General features: G+C 41.5%; 1 protein-coding gene across 1 annotated transcript in view; it reads right to left on the reverse strand.

Moving 5' to 3' along the window:
• SORCS3 (sortilin related VPS10 domain containing receptor 3) overlaps nucleotides 1-19,458 on the reverse strand; it is a 261,932-nt gene that overhangs the window by 22,205 nt on the left and 220,269 nt on the right. The window contains exons 15-18 of the mRNA XM_088528640.1: nucleotides 8,757-8,874; nucleotides 7,111-7,244; nucleotides 2,667-2,780; nucleotides 1,009-1,180 (exon numbers count right to left, since the gene is read on the reverse strand). Coding sequence (XP_088384766.1) covers nucleotides 1,009-1,180; nucleotides 2,667-2,780; nucleotides 7,111-7,244; nucleotides 8,757-8,874 — 538 coding nt within the window. The remainder of the gene's footprint in view (nucleotides 1-1,008; nucleotides 1,181-2,666; nucleotides 2,781-7,110; nucleotides 7,245-8,756; nucleotides 8,875-19,458) is intronic.

Below are 19,458 nucleotides of genomic sequence, written 5' to 3' on the forward strand. Positions count from 1 at the left end.
TCACACTGAAAGATCGGAATATTTTTGCCTCAAATGTCATTGCCCTGCCCGTTTCAAATTGCTTTCTTTCAAGAAATAAACTCAGCACAAAATTCTCTGTGGAATATACTGTTCACCCACGAGGATATGTACTTAAAAATCCTTTTCCTTCAGAAAAGAACTGTTTCAATTAAATAATTTTCTAACTATCCTTATTTTGGACACAGGACATAGGGCTAAAGATCCTCATCTATTTATTCAGCTGCCTCTTCAATCTCTGAAGTCTTGTAAAGGCTTGTAAAGACTCTACTCTTCAGCTACTTGACTGCTCCTTTATTCCCCATCTGTTTATCATTCTTTATATGCAGTTCCACTTGAGTTCCCTAATAAATTACTACTAGATTCCTAATTTTTAGATTATGTCTGTTCTTTTCTGAACTCCCACTCGCTAGCGTCTACACAAATCGTCTTATCATGTCAAGTCTGCAGAATATAAAAGAATCAGCCAGGTAGACAAGAAATCCCCTTTGTATAAAAGCAGAGCATGTGTGAACCTCTGAGGATGTCTGTAAAGAGGCTCTGTCAGATTAGAGTTGTCCCAACACAGCATTTAGTTTCTGTAGAAGGTTTTAAATTAATAGAGGTGTATTTTAATAATATATTTATATATCATTAGAAAAAAAATCTGAGGCTTGCACAGTTTCTTGTATTCTTGCAGGTCCAAACTGTCAACAGGCTCTTCTGGCATTAGGAAGGGAAGAGACACTACACTTGCACTGTTTCTAATATGATTTCCCTAGAGATCCAATACTGTTTACTGTCAGACTGGATCCTGAAGAAGCAGTTCTCTAGTCTGTCCTGCTACTGTTGCTCCTATGTTCATGACCTGTCTGTCTCCTAAGTCTCAGAGTGTTCAGCATTTTGTGACCATCACCCGACCAGTATTTTTCTCTCCTTGGCCTAGCAGCTAGAAGGAAAAGGGTGCCAGTCACGAGATATTGCAAAGCTTCTCTGAGCACAGTGACGCACCTCTTCCATGAGGATGATGAAGGTGGCATTGTGTCCCTGCTCTGTGACCAATTTTCCATCACTGGTGAGGATGTGCAGTCCCCGAGGTGCTTTTCCAGGGCATTTCTCCATCTTGGCCATGTACTTCTCTCTCAAGCCATCTGTGCAATTGTTAGATACAATCCTTCGGTACCTGGGAAGTTGTAACAAAAAGAGGGCTCAGGAGGAGGATGGAAACATTTATTTGTTTTTCTGTATTAGCGTATGCCTTTTTTTTTTTCAGAATAACTGCCTGCACGAATGTCTCACTGAAAGGAAGAGTCAAAGAACCCTAATGCTTTATTAAACTAGAGAAAACCAAACAAATCACAATCCAACCTTCTCCAGAGATTCTCAGTGGCACCACAGAGAAGACACACACATTGTGGAGGTGAATTACTCTGTATTGCTAAAAGCCAGAGTGCTGCCCCAAACTACTGGCGCCTGCAGAATTGCCCCTTGCATACAAGCTTTTTATTATGCTTTTTATTAAATTGTGTCTGCCTCTATTCTGCTAGAAGGCACTTGGATGATCTGGCAAGGGCTCTGCCCACTCCAATTTTTAAAAAAATCAAGGAATGTGTGGTTTTGTTTTGTTTTGTTTTTGCCTAGCTCTGCTTGGAGGCCAAAAAATAGCTAATTTGCAAGATACTTGGCAATTTGCAGTGTTGTTTAGGGGGATCCGCCCCTTTCAAAATATTCCCACTGGCCACACAGGATGGAATAAGACCCAGAGCCCTGCTATTTTCTGCTTGCTCTCTGTAGTGAAGCCTATAGGCGGACACACTGGCCAGGACTCCTGCACTCACGTCCCATATTCACAGCAATCTCTCAGCTGAAAGAGTGTATCTGAGGTAAAGTGACTCCAGACTCACGGCGGCCCGACTTTCTTCAGCCACCTTTAATCACCCTCTGTGAACAGTCCTGTCATTAGAAACCAGCTCGCAGGAGCCGTGGCTCAGAAGCAGCCCTACAAAGCCATCAGAGGACACAGCATCAGGGAAGGACCAGGGCAGCTCCACAGCAGCATGTGGAACCAGCATTTCAGAGGGACCCCACCATAATGGAATAGCATTTCCAGAACAACACTATCCTAATAAACCAACACTTGCCATCTGTTCCAGATTAAACCATGAAAAACCAGCACGTGTAGCTTTTCCGAAACTCAAGGCACTGTATACACCAAGTGAGAATGACAGGGGAAAAAAAAAACATGAGGACAAAAATTGCACATTCGAGCCTCCCCAGAAGATGTTATAAATAAGAGCTGTAAGATGGGAAGAGGTTCCACAGAAAATGATGTGAAATACCTCAAGCCTGTCCTTTTAAATGTTCAGACGTCGCTCAGATAGACCTTCTTGATTCGTGTTTTAATTTTGAAGCAAAGGGGAGCTCTAACTCTGGGCTCCAGGGATCATACATCACTTGATAGCAATACAATATCTACCTGTCACTTATGTTAATGTGCTTCTCCCTGTCTCTGAAGAATGAGGCAATGTTCCACACAGATGCTGCTGCAAATATTACCTCACAAGAAAGCCTGGAAAACAGCCAGGTGGGATGCAGAGAATAAGGACCATCTAGGTTCTCTTGCCTACTGCAAGGTCACCAAAAAGAGAGAGATGTTTAGGCTCACTTACCCAGTACTGTTCAAGTAGCTTTGACCAATGCTGCAATCCTTGGACAGGGAGGATGGGTTGAACCAGAAGGCTGGGACGCACTGGTTGTTGCTGTGTCTTTCATAGCCATAGTCACTACGGAGACAATAGATGGTAAGCGCATCCTGGTACCCATTCCCTAGAATTAGCTCAGAGATTTAGGTAACACTTTTGTCCCCAACGTGTGTTTGCTAGTGGTGCTCTGCTGTACAACACGACATCATGGATTAGGGTTATCCACGATAAAATGTTTCATTAGTTTGAGGGGCAGAAACACTTTCTTAGAGGATAAGTGAGACCTGACAGCATCAAGATCACCAACCAAAGCACCAGCAGACTTTTCTTTCAAAAACAAGAGGCAGGAGCTCAGAAACAAACAAAACAGAGGCAAGAGTTCAGAAAGAAGATTATACTTGGGTATTTTTTCTTATTAATCCATATTAATTTATTTTCTTGTGTTCTCTTGGTTTTTTGCTTTTTTCAGTCTTTGCTTTCAGAACACACCAGACTAATTCCAAGATGCCACTTTTTTCCAAGAAAGTAGTTAGGAATGTAAAACACTAGGAGCGCTTTTGAGCAGCTGGCCAAGGTAAATACATTAATGGCCTTCCTGTTCTGACCAAGCTATGACTAGCCAGTGAAAAAAAACAAAGCTGAAGCTTTTCCAACAACCACCTAAAACAACTCAGCCCAGCTTGGTAGCCTAAGGACTACATGACATTGTGTCACGTGGGAAGGCAATCCAGAATGCTGGTGTGTTCTGGGGCCACCAAAGAGTGGAAGCACACACAGCTCATTTTTATAGCTGCCCTTGCATGCCAATACAATAATGAAGCAATAGGATTAATCCAAAGCATTCTTTAAGTTTTAATAAGCTTTGAATTAGGTTCTTACACATATCCCTTATTGGCAGGCTGGATTCAAGGGAGGAACAAAAAGGGATCCTGGATTTATGCCTAAAGCAAGTCAGCAAATGCCAACACATGGAACCTCTGTGGAAACAAAGACATCACAGAAGCCACTGCACTGAAAGCTCTCTGTGCCCTTTAAGATACTCTGTGTTTTATCTTTCACCCCTTCAGAGTCTGAATTGCCAACAGAAGTCTCCAGGAAGAGCTTTGGTAAGGCAAAATTGTGCTATGTCTCCAGTGACCCCAGCTGCTACTGTTACTTTTTTTGAAGGGCAAAAATTCTGTTACTTTAAAAGATTCAGAGATTCCCTAATGCTTTTTCTCTCAACATTCAATTTAGTCATTCTCAGTGGGTCCAACCTGCACAGTCAAAAATGCCTAGCAGTGACTTGGTAATTAAAAATATTCAGGAGGAGCTGTACTTTGCCCCAAAGAAGAAAAGAGCTGCATAAATATTTAATAAAATTAAAGACAACATTGCTGTATGCCTCAAGGTTCTGTGCTTGTTCATTAACTTCTGGTAAATGTATATTAAAACCTCACATGCTGCCCACCTTCTTTCTCATAAGCCCCGGGGTTTGCATAAGTTAAGGAAATAATCAAGTCCAGCTGCTGCTCTGTCTTCCCCAGGAAAGTTATCTTGACAGAGTAAATAAAGAAGCAGGAGGAGGGAAGAGAAAGATCAGTGAGCACTTTAATAACACTTCTGAGCTTCTTCTGCCATTCTGTCAGAAAAAAAAAAGGAGCAAACAAAAAATGGAGAAAAACAAACAAAAAAAAGAACAAAAAAAGGAGCTCTGCAATGACTACTAGAGTCGGCATGAGTTACCCCTGCTCTTGGCTTGTGGGGTCCTGGATCTTTCAGATCAGCCTTATATCTAGCAGCAAGGAACAGATATCTCTGGAATATGAGAAAGGCAGATGGGGACAAAGGGCTTGGGACCGTATTGGAGGTAGCACAGCCCCCAGCTTGCCCTGGAGGGCTCCTACAATCATTTGTCTGCCTGTTCAGCACTTGAAGGGCAGACATGATAGTATGGGATGCTCTGTGACCAGAACAAGCCCCAAAACCTGCTTGCTGGAAGCCTAGAGATGATCTTTTGGGACCTGCTAGCCAGTAAACTCAGCCACTGGCCATGAAGCAAGCCATGAAGTGGTTTTATCCAAGTGTGCAAAGGTAGGAAGGGCTCTACCTAGCCCAGAAGGTGCCCTAGGTCATGCATTTGTGTTTACAGGACCCCATTTGCCACCTCCTCTCCTTTCTCTCTCTCTCCACCGGACCCATTCAGCTCACAAGAGACAGAGCAGTCAAAATTTCCAGGCAGAAATGGCAAATCTGTGAAACCAACTTAAAACGGCTGAGTGGATATCTGTTTCAAAAGGACCAAGTGAAAGCATAGGAGACACCTGTCCAACTGTACATACCTACAGTGGAGACGTAGCTCCAAGAATTCCTGGTCTAGACCCTTCTCCTATTTAGTAGACAGAAAAGTGTGTCAGCACCATGCCTTCTCATACAGAAACACAAAAGGAGGCAGATAAACCATGTCCTAGAATAACCTATATCTTGTCATTCACTAAGGATCTGTCTCACACTTGAGACAGCAGAAGTCAGAATGTCTAAGTACCCTCCATCTTTGAAAATTAGCTTATTTCAGTGTAACTCCATGTTGGCATCCTATTTTGCAGCATTACGAGGGGTTTCTTTAAATTGTTACTGTCCCACACCTTCACCGAGTCAGCCCTGCAAACTAGGACCAAAACTCATCCTTAAACTAAAGCTGGTTCTTTCCGGTCCTCCACCATCAGCCATAACAATTTTGCAATTGGAACCCCATGAACAATTCTGTTGGCAGTGCAGAGTCTGAAACAAAACCCAGCTTAGTGTCCTGTAATTGTATTCCCTTTGAAGGGCTAGAAGCAATATTCTCTCGTTTTAGTTGGAAAGCTAAGCAACAATGATACTCAGTGTTTGCAAGGAACAGGTCAATTGATTGTAAAGGTGCATTTTGATGCAGTCTCTTTTCAAGACAGAACTGTACTTAAGGGCAATTTAGCTACTGTGGTTTTCCACTTAAGGCTTAGAAGAGACAACAGGTTGGACTGTGAAATGAGAAAGCTGGTGAGGTAGAAAGTGGCAAAGAGCAGATTCAAAGGCATCTCCAGAGATCAGTACTTGGTTCAGCTCGGTGGCATGCCAACGTTAAGGGCAGGTACTGCAAAGCAGAAAAGTTTGTTCATCTTGCAAGTCCCCAGGATAAGAACAACGAGGACAGATCTCATGAGTCCAACTAAGGAGTCTCAGATGTAATTTTAGCATTAGAAACAAATTAAACATCCATCCAGATAAGATGAAAATCTCTGCTCTATATCCCTGAATCTCTCTTAGAATAAAACTATTCCAATGCGGAAGAAAACATTTTAGTCTATTTAATTATTTTTCTGAGTGTCCATTTTAGAAAAGAACTATGAGTATCAGCTAAGTCCTGCTAAGTGTGCCGATCTCATACCTGACACTGTTTTAGGAAAGAATACAGTATAAGTGAAGTACATATATAAGAGTATATAAAGTATAACCTTTATGAAAGCACACTGATATGGCATAAGCTGATGATCCTGATAATTCATTATAAAAACAGAAGTATTTTCTCAGCCAATCTGTTCTTAGGATATTTTCAACCCTATTTCAATGACATTCTGAACATTTAAGTCCAAATATTACAATTATTGACAGTCTTAATTCTTTCAGGAGTAATCTATCACAGGTCCACTGTAAGAATTCCTTGCGCAGAGATCCTGGATAGTGCTCCTTTTCCAGAACTCCTGCCTCTGAGTGTAAGAGCAGTATCAAACTGGTTCACTCTTTACCCATTTTTTTTTTTTACGTTGCTTTCCAAAGGAACCTTAAAGCAGTTTGGAAATTTTAGTCCCATTAGGTTAGAGGCATCAATACTTATGCAACACAAGTGGCTACATCAAACAAGGGTGGGCTGCACAACCGTGTCACAGAGTAGTTTCAGCGCATTTCACAATAAAACAGTGCTAAAAAGCAACAAATAGTTCCTAGAAATTCAGAGAAATTATGAAAAGAAAAAAAAAGTATGTTATCTCTGGCTTCCTCCCTAGGTTCTCAATGACCTTGGAAGTGATGAAAGAGAGATTCCTTCATCCTCTTGTAAGGCATGGCCAAAGAGAAGCAGCTGGCTGTCACAATTCTAAAATGACAGTCAAAAAAAGGTCAATTAACACTTGCAATTTCCTGCTTTGAATTACACGTTTGAATTTCCAATGAGACGAACAGCTCTCCCTCACAGATGAAGCCAATACCTCCCATGCATGGAGGTGTTCCACACTTCCATGGCATGTGGAGCAAAACTGTGCTACATGGTCCCCTTACAGCCAGGAAGCAGCATAAGACCCACTTTCCCTGCAGGGTTTTCTGTCCAGACAGGTAACTCAGCCACTGCTAAAGCACAAGAGAGTCCTTTCAATAGTTAGCAGAGTCATATACTCACCACTCAAAGTCTCCATGTCCACAGACACATGGTTCAGACACTACAGTTTGGGAGAAGTCCCAGCTTAGGGAACACTGGGCTCCAGGCTTGCGTTTTTTATAGATCTTCCTCTCTCCCATGACACAAGGCTCCCCCTTCAGCAACCAAAGAAAAAGAGGAAAAAGAACAGAGAGTTGTAGTCACAGCTGGTCCCTAAACAGACTATATTATTCAAAGACACAAAAGGCAATTAAAGCATCCAATTACCACTGGAAGATTTGCGAGTTAAGAGTCCAGCTTCATTTTTTGGCTTTGCAAAGCTGTCCTTAAGCACAGTTCAATCACACCTCCCATCACCAGAGCAACACTGCAAAATCCCTCTTGAGAGGAGTTGAGCAAAGGATGCTCCCTAATGAAGAAGAATGCCAGCTACCACATGCCCAAAGTGCCAAGGGGCCCAAACCATCACAGGCACCTGGTTACACTGTGTTTCAGATGGCATCCACTAACATATCCAGTCCTAAGGATAATCCTCAAAACACAAGGGACGTATGTCAGGATTTCTCCCACATGTCAGATGTCATCCACTATGGGAGGAACCACCCAAGCCCAAAACTGGGAACATCCTAGGTTAGAACCTAGTAGTCCTGGCTTTCTTTTTCTAAAATCTGGCTTTGTTACATCCCTCCAGTAATTCTGATGGTATTTTACACTGAGCTTTTTGCACACTAAAGAGCACTGTTGGAAGTAATTCCAAAAAAAAATTTGACATTTAGGCAAACTATTATAAACAGAACTTTCTCTGAGGTAGAAATAACTTGTAAGAAGTAAGGTAAGAAAAAAAAAGGAGAATGCCTAACTAAAATACTTCTATTTCTCATTACTACTGATTCCCAAGATAAATGTCTGTTTTCTCACATGTTCTCCCTTTTCTTTCATTTAAATTATTTTCATTTATTCTCTTTTATGACTTCAGCCATTTGATACATCTTTGCCAAATTAATGTTCACTTCTAATTCACAGATTTCATTCCAGAAAGTGACAGTGACGATAGCTCTGGCTCCAGTTCAATACCTCTGCTGGGAGTGGGAGATCACACCTGGCCAGTAACCCCTAAGCAATCTGCAAGAGTACCAAGCTTCCAGTGGCTTCAAGACCTAAATCTATCCTGCATGAAATTAAGCTGGGTTTATGAAAAGGAAAGCATATACTCTTGAATAAAATGTGTTTTTTTCATTCTTAGGTGTCTTTTATTCAATAGTTCTCCAGAGTTTTACAGACACCTGCAGGATGTATAAACATTTTTATTCTGTTGTGTTTCAACTTTTTTTTGAGTAAGAGAAATAGAGTCAAAGAATTTTTTTTTCCTGAGTCACTAACAGAGCAACAAAGAGCTCAATGTCTCCTACAATTCAATCACAAGATGAGTCTTTGCATCGCCCTGAGCACTGAGAGTAAAAAGATCTAGCTGGTGAAATTCATACAAAGATAAATTAACAACTCCCTAACTCACCTGGAGAAGATGGAACTTTTTTCACGCATGTGCTTTAGGGAAAATACAGCATCATCGGGTTAAATGGGGACTTGATGGATGCCAAAAGCCCAAACTGGCAACACAGAGTATGAGAAAAGGAGGCCTCCATCCCCTCCCTACGTGGTGAGAGTACCTGATTATGCAGGTGCCACGTTTGGTAGTCATCTTTGTTACACCTCCGACTGAAGAGAGACTTGTAGTCCACCTTGACCAGCTGCCATTCCGAACGGAGACTGAAGTGGCCAAAAACTCTAAGCATTGGAAGGAAAAGAAAGATACCAAGTCATCCAGGGATATGTTTACATGTTCTTATGAATCTCAACTGCAGAAACCAACACACCGTCTTAGAGCTTGATGCAGGCAAGCGTTAGTCAGTCGTGATATTTTGTTCCCCATTTCCTATCACATCCTGAGATTCTCTAGCGCTTTCCTGGTCTTCTGAACAACCTGTGTTGGAAGGTCTTCCATGCCTTTTGCACAACAGCCAATACGCAAGTCTAACGGGGGAAGCTAGGTATCACTCAGGACAATAAACAACCATTCTAGAAAGTAAAGTGGCTCATGTCAAGGGAAGTATTCAAATGAATAAAGCTATGCATGGGTTGGGTTGACTCAAAACAATCTTAGTTGGCTCACTTTTTCTAGTGCCGAACTTTCTAGTTGCACAAACTTCTACTTAATGAATTGTAAAACAAGCACCTGACAGTATATTTGGGATATTGGTAGTGAGCAATCTGTAAAGACAGCAGCCTATGTTCTAATTGGTGAAAGCAGAGTGAGGCAAGTAGGAGTGACAAGTAGTTCGCCCATTTTGAAAGCTCACACTTTTGCAAAATAAAGCTAATTAACAGCAAAAGTACGCATTTGAAAAATAAAATCAGCTATCCAGACAAAGGCTCATCTATCTAGAAACATTCCACGAGTGCTGCAGGGTGCTCAGTTTTCTATCAAGTCACAGATTCCTTTCCCTTGGCCAGCCATGATTTTCTCAGTAAGGAACAGCTTTTCAATCAGCTGCAGCTGGATTTCCAAAGAAGTGGATAACAGGAGGAGATGAGGGTAGGGACACAGGTGACCAGACTTTGAAAGCCACAAACAAAACTACAGCTTCTTATTGACAGGGGCAACACTTCAAAGCAAGTAATAACAGAAAACCCCCGGTGATAGAGCCCATTTGAAATGAATCAACTTTTTGTCATTTCAAATGAATACATAAAAAAAAACTAAAAATTCATCTATAATACAAGTTCCAGATTTTAAGAATTTTATATGAATGAAGCCCAAATTTCTGACAGCCACGCAGCAGGAATTATTATATCATCCTTACTGGAAGATTTAGAAAAGAGAAAAAGAGTGTTGTTTCCCATTACCAAATTTTTCACTAACATAATTTCTGTGCTTATGAGAATATATATATATATATATATATATATTTTCTATATATTCCAATCAAAAAGTGAAACAGGAAAAGAGACAGATGATTTATAAATTTCCCTATGAAACAATGCTGGTTCAGGTGAACCAATAGGAAAAAAATACATATCCGTTTCCTATATGCAGAGGGCGCATTCTGGACCAAAATTTTCACTAGTGCATCTGATACCTGCCTAGTCAGGTCCTTCAGACCACTACTCAGTACAAAGGGAGAGGCCCAGACTGATCACATCCCCTTTTGCTTTTAGATAGCTAATTCCAGAGCCTGGTTCAGCTATGCACATCTCAGAAGAAAGCAGCAAGAGCTGCTTCCACTCTCTGTCATGCTGAAACTTTCCTAATTAATTCAAAATGTACTGCACTGACTTCTTAGCTGGGACAGACTTAGCCCAATGGTAAAGGACTCTAGATAGTATAAGACTAAAGGCAACACGACCAGTATTATCATACTCACTGACAATATTTCTCATCTCACACCCACTTTTAGCAGGATCTTTTCCTGGTGAAATAACCAGTGAATATACAGACAGCGCAACTACCCCAGAAAAATGCAGACCACAGGGCGCCACGACCCAAGCTGTGATGCTGTGTAGGATGATCATGGGACACGAGAGAGCCTGTTCCTGTCACCAGGGTTGCACCAACCATGCCCTGCAAACCCAGGTCACTTGGGAGAAGGAAGGAGACAGATACTCAGTAAAGGAGGCTTCCAAGTTCTACTCAGGTAGAAGACTTTATTCCAGCAATTCCCAGAATCTGTTATTACACAGGTGCTTTCAGCACATGCTCCTAGTGAGTGCATGTTTCACCACAATATTACTGCATAACTGAGCAGTTTTCCCATGAACCTTGTTTGTCCTGAATTTGATGGATGACTGAAATGTTGTTTCTGCAAAGCAGTGACTCAGTAGTCACTAAATAGGAGGCAGAATCATTTAGGCCAGCAGATTTATCTCTGCTCAGGATTTGACCTGGGTGTTTATTACACAGAAGGAGGAAGAGAGAACATGAACACAGACAGTTGCTTGAACCAAGAAGATAGCATGGCCGGAGAAACTCCACACTTCAAGTAGCCAAGGCACAAGTATAGAACCCATCTCAAGAAGATGTTATTCCCCAGGCATAACATCAGCTGACTACCCAAAAAGAGAGTGAAAAGCTTTCCTTGTGCTTTGCTGGCCACAAAACTCAGCAGAACTGCTTGCTTTGTAAAACAGTATTAAAAAAAAAAGTCTTCTGCCATTGAAATTCTTCTATGCTAAAGATAATTAATGGGAAAAACATGGTTTCCTAAGTAGAAGGCAGTATATTAGCATTCCAAAAGCACAGAGCATTAGCTACTCTTTAATTAAATGATTTCAAAGAAGATCTTTGTATATAATTGCTATAATTTAGATGGAAACAATACTACACTAAATGTAATTAGAGGAGTGTGAACAGAGAGGGATGTTTTCCTCTGTGCTGCAGAGATGGTTCTGGGTCACCTGATTCCTAAAGTGGCAGCTTTTTCCCCTGCTAATAAAAAGCTTCTTAAACCTGATCAACCGCTATGATGCCGCCTTCAGAGATAAGAGCTACTCATATGCAGAGCAGCTAGCAAGCAACTGAACCCTATGAGTACTGCTCGCCAATAATAAATGCAAACCAGATGCCTATGGCTCTTTTTGAATGGACAGACCGACCAGCATGATGAAGGTTACATCTCAGGATAAGTCTGTGGCACGTTTGGAAGTTCTATGACACTAAGCAAATGCAGCAAATGGAAAGGAATTCTGCATTATCCATAATGATCTGCTGGACTCTTTCAAATAGGTTTCCATGGGAAGCGATGAAGACCCTTGTCATCTGTGGAATTAAAAATGACTAGACAAGACATCATAAGGAACAAAGCCCGCCCTGACGGGGCAAAAATTAGGTGTTGCAGCTGAACCCTACTTTCATCAATTTTATAAACTGTATCACTAGATAATTTTCCAAAGTGGCTGAGGAGCATGGACGCATCCTTCTCCACCGCACCTGCTTTGGGGCAGTCATGCCCAACAGAGCAGACAGCAGAGCTGCAACATCTTAACCTGCTAGTGACCATCTTTCAGTAAGTGTTTAATGTTAAGTGCTCCAGAAGCAAGTTCGGATTTCTGTATCCAGTGTGCATGTAAAAGGAAAGACACAGGACAGCATGCAGAAGATTACCTCTCCTTGTTGGATAAGGATAAAAAAGCCTTGGATATTTATTATGCCAGCAATCAGAACTGATTTGTTTTTCTTTTTGTGTCTGTCTCTTCAGGAAACAAAAAGCAAGCCCCAAAGAGAGCAATGTGAAGAGCTGGTAGGAGTTTGTTTTTCCCTCCCCAACTGGTGAGTCCTCACGTTGTTTTAAAGATACCATCTCATTTATCTTACCAGACTTCTGTGGGTCTTTGTTTCTTATTTACTTAGTTTGCTCACTAAATTAGGGAGTATTTTTTTTCTAAATATAGTTAAACTATTAAGACAATATAGGGAAAGGAATGTACACACAATGAACTATGAGTTTAGCTTCAATAACCTTGTCTACCATGGCTAGGTAGCCTAAGATGGCTAGGTTTTCAAGAACCTATTTTGAGAAGACAACAGGAAAAGCCTTTTTTGATTTTTTCATCTAAGCAGTTTGATCTGAAAGGCCTGGAGAAGCAATGAATATAAGAGTCCAGATGGCTTTCAGACAGAGTAAGTTTCCTGACTAAGCCCAAGCTAACAGAGGTTCTCCAATCTTATCAATGGAATGGTAATTTACTGCCTTTAGACAGGAGAAAAAATATTCTGTCCCTTAGAGTAAACAGTTAAAACTCCACTAATAGGAAAGCGCCTTCTCAACTGCACAAATCACAGTGAAGCCATTGCTAGGAAACCACAAAATGCTTCCCAAACCCTTCTTTACAGAAACAAGGCAAGGCTTTTATTGCTAGGGCTGGGTGTCATTAATTTGTAGCAAAATTACTAGGAACCTGGAAAACAGTTCTGAAATGCCTACAGATTCATGATGGAGTCATTCTGGAAAAGGTCATTGGTAATGCTGCTGTAATTAAATCTTCCATTAATTTTTTACATACACAATGACTTACAAACGTGGTACACATTGACTGGATAACCTTGTAAAGAAACCATTTAAATGACTTTTTACTTTTATTCAGTATTCTCTTGATGAATTGCATTACTTTTACATTATCACTCCTTGCATTGTTAATAAAGTTGTACGTTTATATCATTTAATACTGCTCATTCCTGGCTGCCCAGCAGAAAAACAGGGATGATTTGAGGGTCACGAGATAATAACCCAGCTGCCTTTAGGTCATAGATGGAATCCTGTCCCTGCCTAGGTATGAGAAGAGGATTTTCTCATGTAATAGCTCTTGCACTGCTCACAGGAAGGGCATTGTATCTGTCTGGATCCATCTTTGCTGGCAGCTCCAGATGAGCTGCCCAGGCCTGGAATAGAAATGTCTCCTCATGCCTAAATCAAGACCTCTTCTATAATTTTTGAAGTAAACTGGCAGGATATTATACAGAGCAAGCGTTTGTTGCAGTATCTGTATTGGGGGGGGGCTGGTCTGGACACAGATGAAGACTTTTATCTTCAACAGTCCTTTGCGTGTAATGAGAGACAAGGTCAGACTCCCTCCTAAAGACTTGGGTTCTCAGCTATGCCCACCAGCGAGCCAGGAGACTGAAGATACAAACAGAGGAAGCAGTTGCTAAATTCACATTCCCTGGCCCCGGCCACACAAAATGTCAAACCTGCTCTCCTTTCTGAGTTGTCAGCATTTTTTCCTTCACTGGACATCACCAATGTGAATGAGATGAAAAGACATCTCATTCTGCTTCTAACAAAGCACCATGTGGGCCTCTGAAGTTGGTCTTTACCAGCCTGAGGACCTACAGAATAGAAAGCTTGTGATTTAAGCATTTTGAATACACAAAAATAAAATGAAAGGAAATAGTGTAATATAACCACACTTCATAGATAGCACCTTTACAGAGAAACTGCACAAGGACATAGATGGATGGATTAACAGAAAATTACATAGAAAGATAGCCAAACACACACTTTAATTAATAATATTGAAGGAAAAGGGAATTGCAGTGTCATCTTAAATAAACTGTTTCATTTAGAAAATCCTGAAACCATTTTTTTTTCATTTATTGTAAAAGAAAAAAGAAGGAAGCGTCTTAGCAATCAACAGAAAACAATAAAATCACGCAAAGCAATAAATGTTTCAGCTGATCTGAATCTGTGCTTTAGCAGTCAGAATACTGAATAGTAGAAAGTGATGAGAAGCTGTCCTCTGATTTTGGTTAAAATCCCTCTTCATTTACATTCACGCTCTAACAGGTACTGACAGGAACACTGTTATTTAACAGGAGAACTCAAGAAGTGCTTTGAACCACAAGCTAGATGTGATCTTTCCAGTCCTCTGGAGGGAATCTAGCTCTCGCTTTTTAACCAGAACCCCTATCTGGGGTAATCACAGGTCCAGGAGTACTGAGGGGTGAACTTGTTATACCTTAAGATGCTTGTCCTCTCTTTGCTGTCCAGCAAACAACAGCATATGTTGCTACTGCTGAATATTTCGGAGCTAACTAGGCATTGCAATTACCTTCCTTCCCAGTAAATATCACCACTGTGGTTTCATGAGCAGGGGAGGCTTGACCAAGGCTACCCCCAATGTAGTGGCCTGGGACTCTTTGGAGAATTCTCCACAAGCAGCTGTGCAGGCAGCACATGGACACAGCCACCTAGAACAGGTCTCTGCAGCATCAGCTTGGATCCACCAGCATAGGAATTAGGGAGTTAGTTATTCCTATCTGGCTGGTCTGCACCCACGACCTTTAAAGCCATTTAACTTGTGGGCATGATGTCTGGCCAACTCTGAGCCAGTTATTGCACTTGATTACTGTCTTGTCCATGCAGCCAGGACAAAATGGTTGCCGGGCTCTTCTAACCAAGCGCACTGGGGAAAACAGAACTGAGATACAGGTGACCTCGATGAAACAGCCAAGATCCAGCCAAATATATTAATTACAGATAAGAATGACTGTGTCCCCATGCAAGGCTCTCTTTCTTCCACATTTATCACCTAGAATTGGTTTAGATTTATTTCCTTCACTGCAGAAGCCTGGCTGCAGTACACACTTTAGCCTTGGTACATAAACGTCAGCAAAGTGATGCAGGCAGATTTATGCCTTTTGAACAAAGGAAAGAAAACGCTGACAAATTTGCCCCCCCTCAAAGAGGGCTTTGAAGCCATCTGTGTCTCAGAAAGTAGCACTAAAACAAGACCAGCTCCTATGTGCAGACTGAACTGTTAGGGCTGAATGCACACAAGCAGCAATGGAACTACTGCAAATTGTGCCAGTGGGGTTAGGTTTTATGAATGGGGAGCAAGAGAGGAGCCATTTCTCCCAAGTTAAACATAAATCGTGACTTTAGAGAAAACCAAATGGGCAGTGTAACCTCCTGATTGTTTTTTATTAGGGTTTAGATGGAATTAACATTAGAGGAGGTCACTGGTTATATAGAAATTGAATGGAAAGGGAGTGAGACAAGGAAGCAGAGATGCAGACCAGCAATTAGGGAATGTACAAGAGGAGCCAGAGTTATGCTGTCTCATGACTGGCAAGATGATGCAGGGACCAAGAGGCTGGAAATGAAGGAAACATAAAGGATGAAAGATGACAATGGAAAGGCAGAAAATTGCCAATAAAATACACTTTCTCTTCTTTTTTCCTAAACAAAAAATACGGTCTTTCGGAGCCACTTTGGAGCTTTTAATTCAGTTACTTTTGACTGACCTATAAACTAGGGACAGCAGCTTGAGGGCAACTGGGTGATGATTGAGGGCTGCTATACTTCGGTAGATGGGAAAAGAGCAAGCAAGATGGCAAACTTCTAGTAAGAAAAGATTCATTTTCTTCCAAACGAAATACACAATCCATTTGGATCCCAATTTTCAGCTACTGCAAATTAGCATAACTCTCACAGACTGTCTCACTTACAAGGAAAATTCCCCAATCTACTGCTGCTATTCAGAGGAAGAAAAAATAACTGTGAAACTACCAAGAATATGTCAATGGCAGACAGCAACTCCTATGATGACCAATTTTGGGACAAATTTGCTCAAAAAACCAATCTATATCTTCTATTTCCCAATGGGAAGAATTTGGATTTCCATATCCAAATGAAACTGTCATAACATGGAGATTTTCTACAAAAGAGAAATTGAAGTGTTGGCCAAATTCACCAAATAACAATCCAACTATTGAACTATTCGTGGAAAGCTGTCCCACTGCCAAATTCCACGTCTGGAGGGCAAAAGAATATGGGGCAAAAGGAGAGTTTCTGTGAATAGAAAGAAAAATCAAAATTCTGCACTAAAAATCCTGCAATCATGGCAAACTTTTCTCTTGGCTTTGGAAAACAGTGCTGGGATTATTCATCACCCAATGGGCACTTCCTTTAAAACGCCAGCATGAGAGGAAAACCAGTGCAAATAACATGGTACAACATGATCTCTTAGTTAGCAAGTAATGCCAAGTGCAATTAGCAAGTAATCTGCAGAACATATAATTATGAAGCAGACCTACTGCATGGGCTCCATTTCTCCATTAGCTGCATGAATACTGCACAAGGCTATGGGGGAGAGTTTTTTTAATACAAAGTGCTATCAAAATAAGAGTTTACTGAATGACAAATGGAACTTTTTGAAATCTGGCCTCTTAAAAATTTATTGCCAATGTTCCCAAACCACTTTACATGACAATTGCTTCAAAAGAAGTCCCAGCAACATGAAAGGGAGCAGGAGGCACCTGGGAAGGGGGATGGGAAGGCATGTTAATTTTTAATGCTGTTTTTCAGAAGTGTTCTCTCTCTTCCCCAAAGTGCTCATGAAAGACAACTAGCTTCTAACAGCTTTGAAACCTGAAGATGCTGCCTCTCTCCTTTGGAAAGGATACTGGCAGGTATCAGCAATCTGAGTTTTTATGCCCACTATCAGGTGTCTGGTCCCAACAGAGGCAGGTGTTGCTCCTTGCAGAGAGCTGGATAAAACAACATGTTCAGTCATTTCAGTTCTTCAGCATCTGCAGAGGTTTCCAGCCAGAGATGCCCAACCCGAGAGCAGGGGCTGTTGCCCAGAGCACACAAGCCCCAAAAACACACTGCAAGTAGCTCGTGCCAAAGCAGGGTGATGAGCCTGGGGATTAGAGAGCAGGAGAGTGGAAGGGTCAAAAAACAGGATGAGATCTGGCTGGGAGGCAGTGTGATCAGGTGGCTGATCATTTGTAGTGGGAACGATTTCACTTTTGGCTCACAGGAGTCATGAAACCATGAAACCATGCACAGCAAACGCATGAAGACAGCCTTTCCTTGAAGAGAGAGGCTTATAACCCTAACTGACCCATGTAAGAAGCAGCAAACTATCGTATCACTGTTCTTTAGAACTAATCTCCAGCACTCTCTGCAGCCAGATGAAGTACCTGTTAGTTTGAGTGAGCTCTGCAGACAGCCGTACAAAAGCAGTGCTGAACTCCCAGAGAAGCTGGGAGTGAGCCAGGCTGTTCCCTGACCTGTGCAGGATTAGAGCCAGGCGAAGCAGAAGAGGTGCTGAGGCCATGCAGTTTGTCAGCCCCCAAGGCTGCTGAGATCTCCTGATGAAATCAGGACAAGCAGAATATTTCATGAGCTGCTCTAACAGAAGGGTGAAAGACTGAGGAGCTGGAATAGGTTGTCTGGAGAGTCTGCGGAATCTCCATCCTTGGAGATTCCCAAAATCTGACTGGACACAGTCCAGGACAACTCACTCTGCTGACCTTGTTTGAGCTGGGGGACTGGACCAAATGATCTCCAGGGGTTCCCCAGAAAACACTCCAGACAACCAACCTTTCCTTAGTCATCCTCCCTGTATGTGCCTACCTCTCTATACTCCTTATGGAGAGGCTACAGACATAATTTGGCCTTCCTTGTACTTCTGCTGGAATCTTCTTCCCTGTAAGGGATGGGGAAAGCCTGCAAGGCAGCCACTCATGTGGGACTCAGGAGAACTGACTTAATGCCAGGTTTTCCCCACAGCCTGACCACAAGAAAGTGCCTTGTACTTTGTGAATAGACAAACTGAGACAGAACGACTAACAGTGCTGACCTTCTTAGCATTAATAATATTTGGCAAACTGTTAACAAAGAGCATTTGACCTCAACGGGAATAATACCTGCTACAGAAAGCCAGAGTACATGCCTCAGAGCCCAGTGCTTTATCCATATGTTATGGCCTCTGCCTGGAATTTTCCAAATACATATTGCAAACACTAGAAATTGATCTCATGTCAAGCATGTCCTTCCTTTTCCTAAGACCCAATAAATCAAGCAATGCTGGCTGGAGACACTCACTCTAAGCAGAACACTCACTCTAAGCAGATGTTCTTATCTCCTGATTAGCCTATTCAAGTGCCAGAGAAAGGCCTCAGCTTGTGTGGCAAGTATCAACAGCACAATCAATATTGTGCCTTTGCTGGCTGTTGAGGTGAATTCATGCAGTAATCCAAAGGCTAACAAATAGAGTGCTCTTCTGGGGAGAAGGAGGAGACGCTGATTAATCTGTGACTGTTAATAACATTTATAAGTCTTGCAAATTAAGATAATTATATGGGTAATCAATTGTCTTTCTTCAGGGTATAAACTGATCACCCACTAGGATAAAACAGAAATTCTTATAACACACATTTCTTGCCCATTGTGAAGTCAATTGTCAGCATTAACAAAGCAATCACTTTCTTGCAAAGCTTTCATTATTTCCAGAAATGACTTGAAATGATCAAATGATCAAGGGGTTCAGCTCACTATGGCAAATGCCAATATCCTCTCAATCATTTTAGTTTCATTTAATAACTATATTGGTAATTTTTGTTCTCAGATTAAGTTCTAAATTTTACTCTTCTTTCTGTGTGCAGTCATTATTTTTACAGAGTCATTTTAATTTCATGGATCCTATGCTGAAGAGTTCTTATGTAAGTTTACGCACTGCAGTTTGCACAGCCCCATAAGCAAGGACAGTGCAATGAACTCACAAGGACACATCAGAGTCTTTCAGTAAAATCCACAGCCAATAATAAAACCAGTTGCACCACAAACAGATATTGCAATAATCATTAATAAGACAGGAAGCCCAAAATGCAAGATAAAAACATGATGAGGTGAACAAACTAAACCTTCCAGCCCTTTCTAGGTATCAAGAGGTCACTCGGCAACTAGGCTAAACCAGGTCTTAAAATCTGCACTTCCTTTCTCTCCAAAACACAGAATTTTGGTAGGCCTGAGAGCACGCACAGGCTGAAAACAAGTTTTCAAGCCATGATTCCCAAAAGCAATGAAG

The sequence above is a fragment of the Tinamus guttatus genome, unplaced genomic scaffold, assembly GCF_059628265.1.
Source record: "Tinamus guttatus ecotype Peru unplaced genomic scaffold, ASM5962826v1 Tinamus_guttatus_pri_ptg000314l, whole genome shotgun sequence".
Taxonomy (NCBI): domain Eukaryota; kingdom Metazoa; phylum Chordata; class Aves; order Tinamiformes; family Tinamidae; genus Tinamus; species Tinamus guttatus.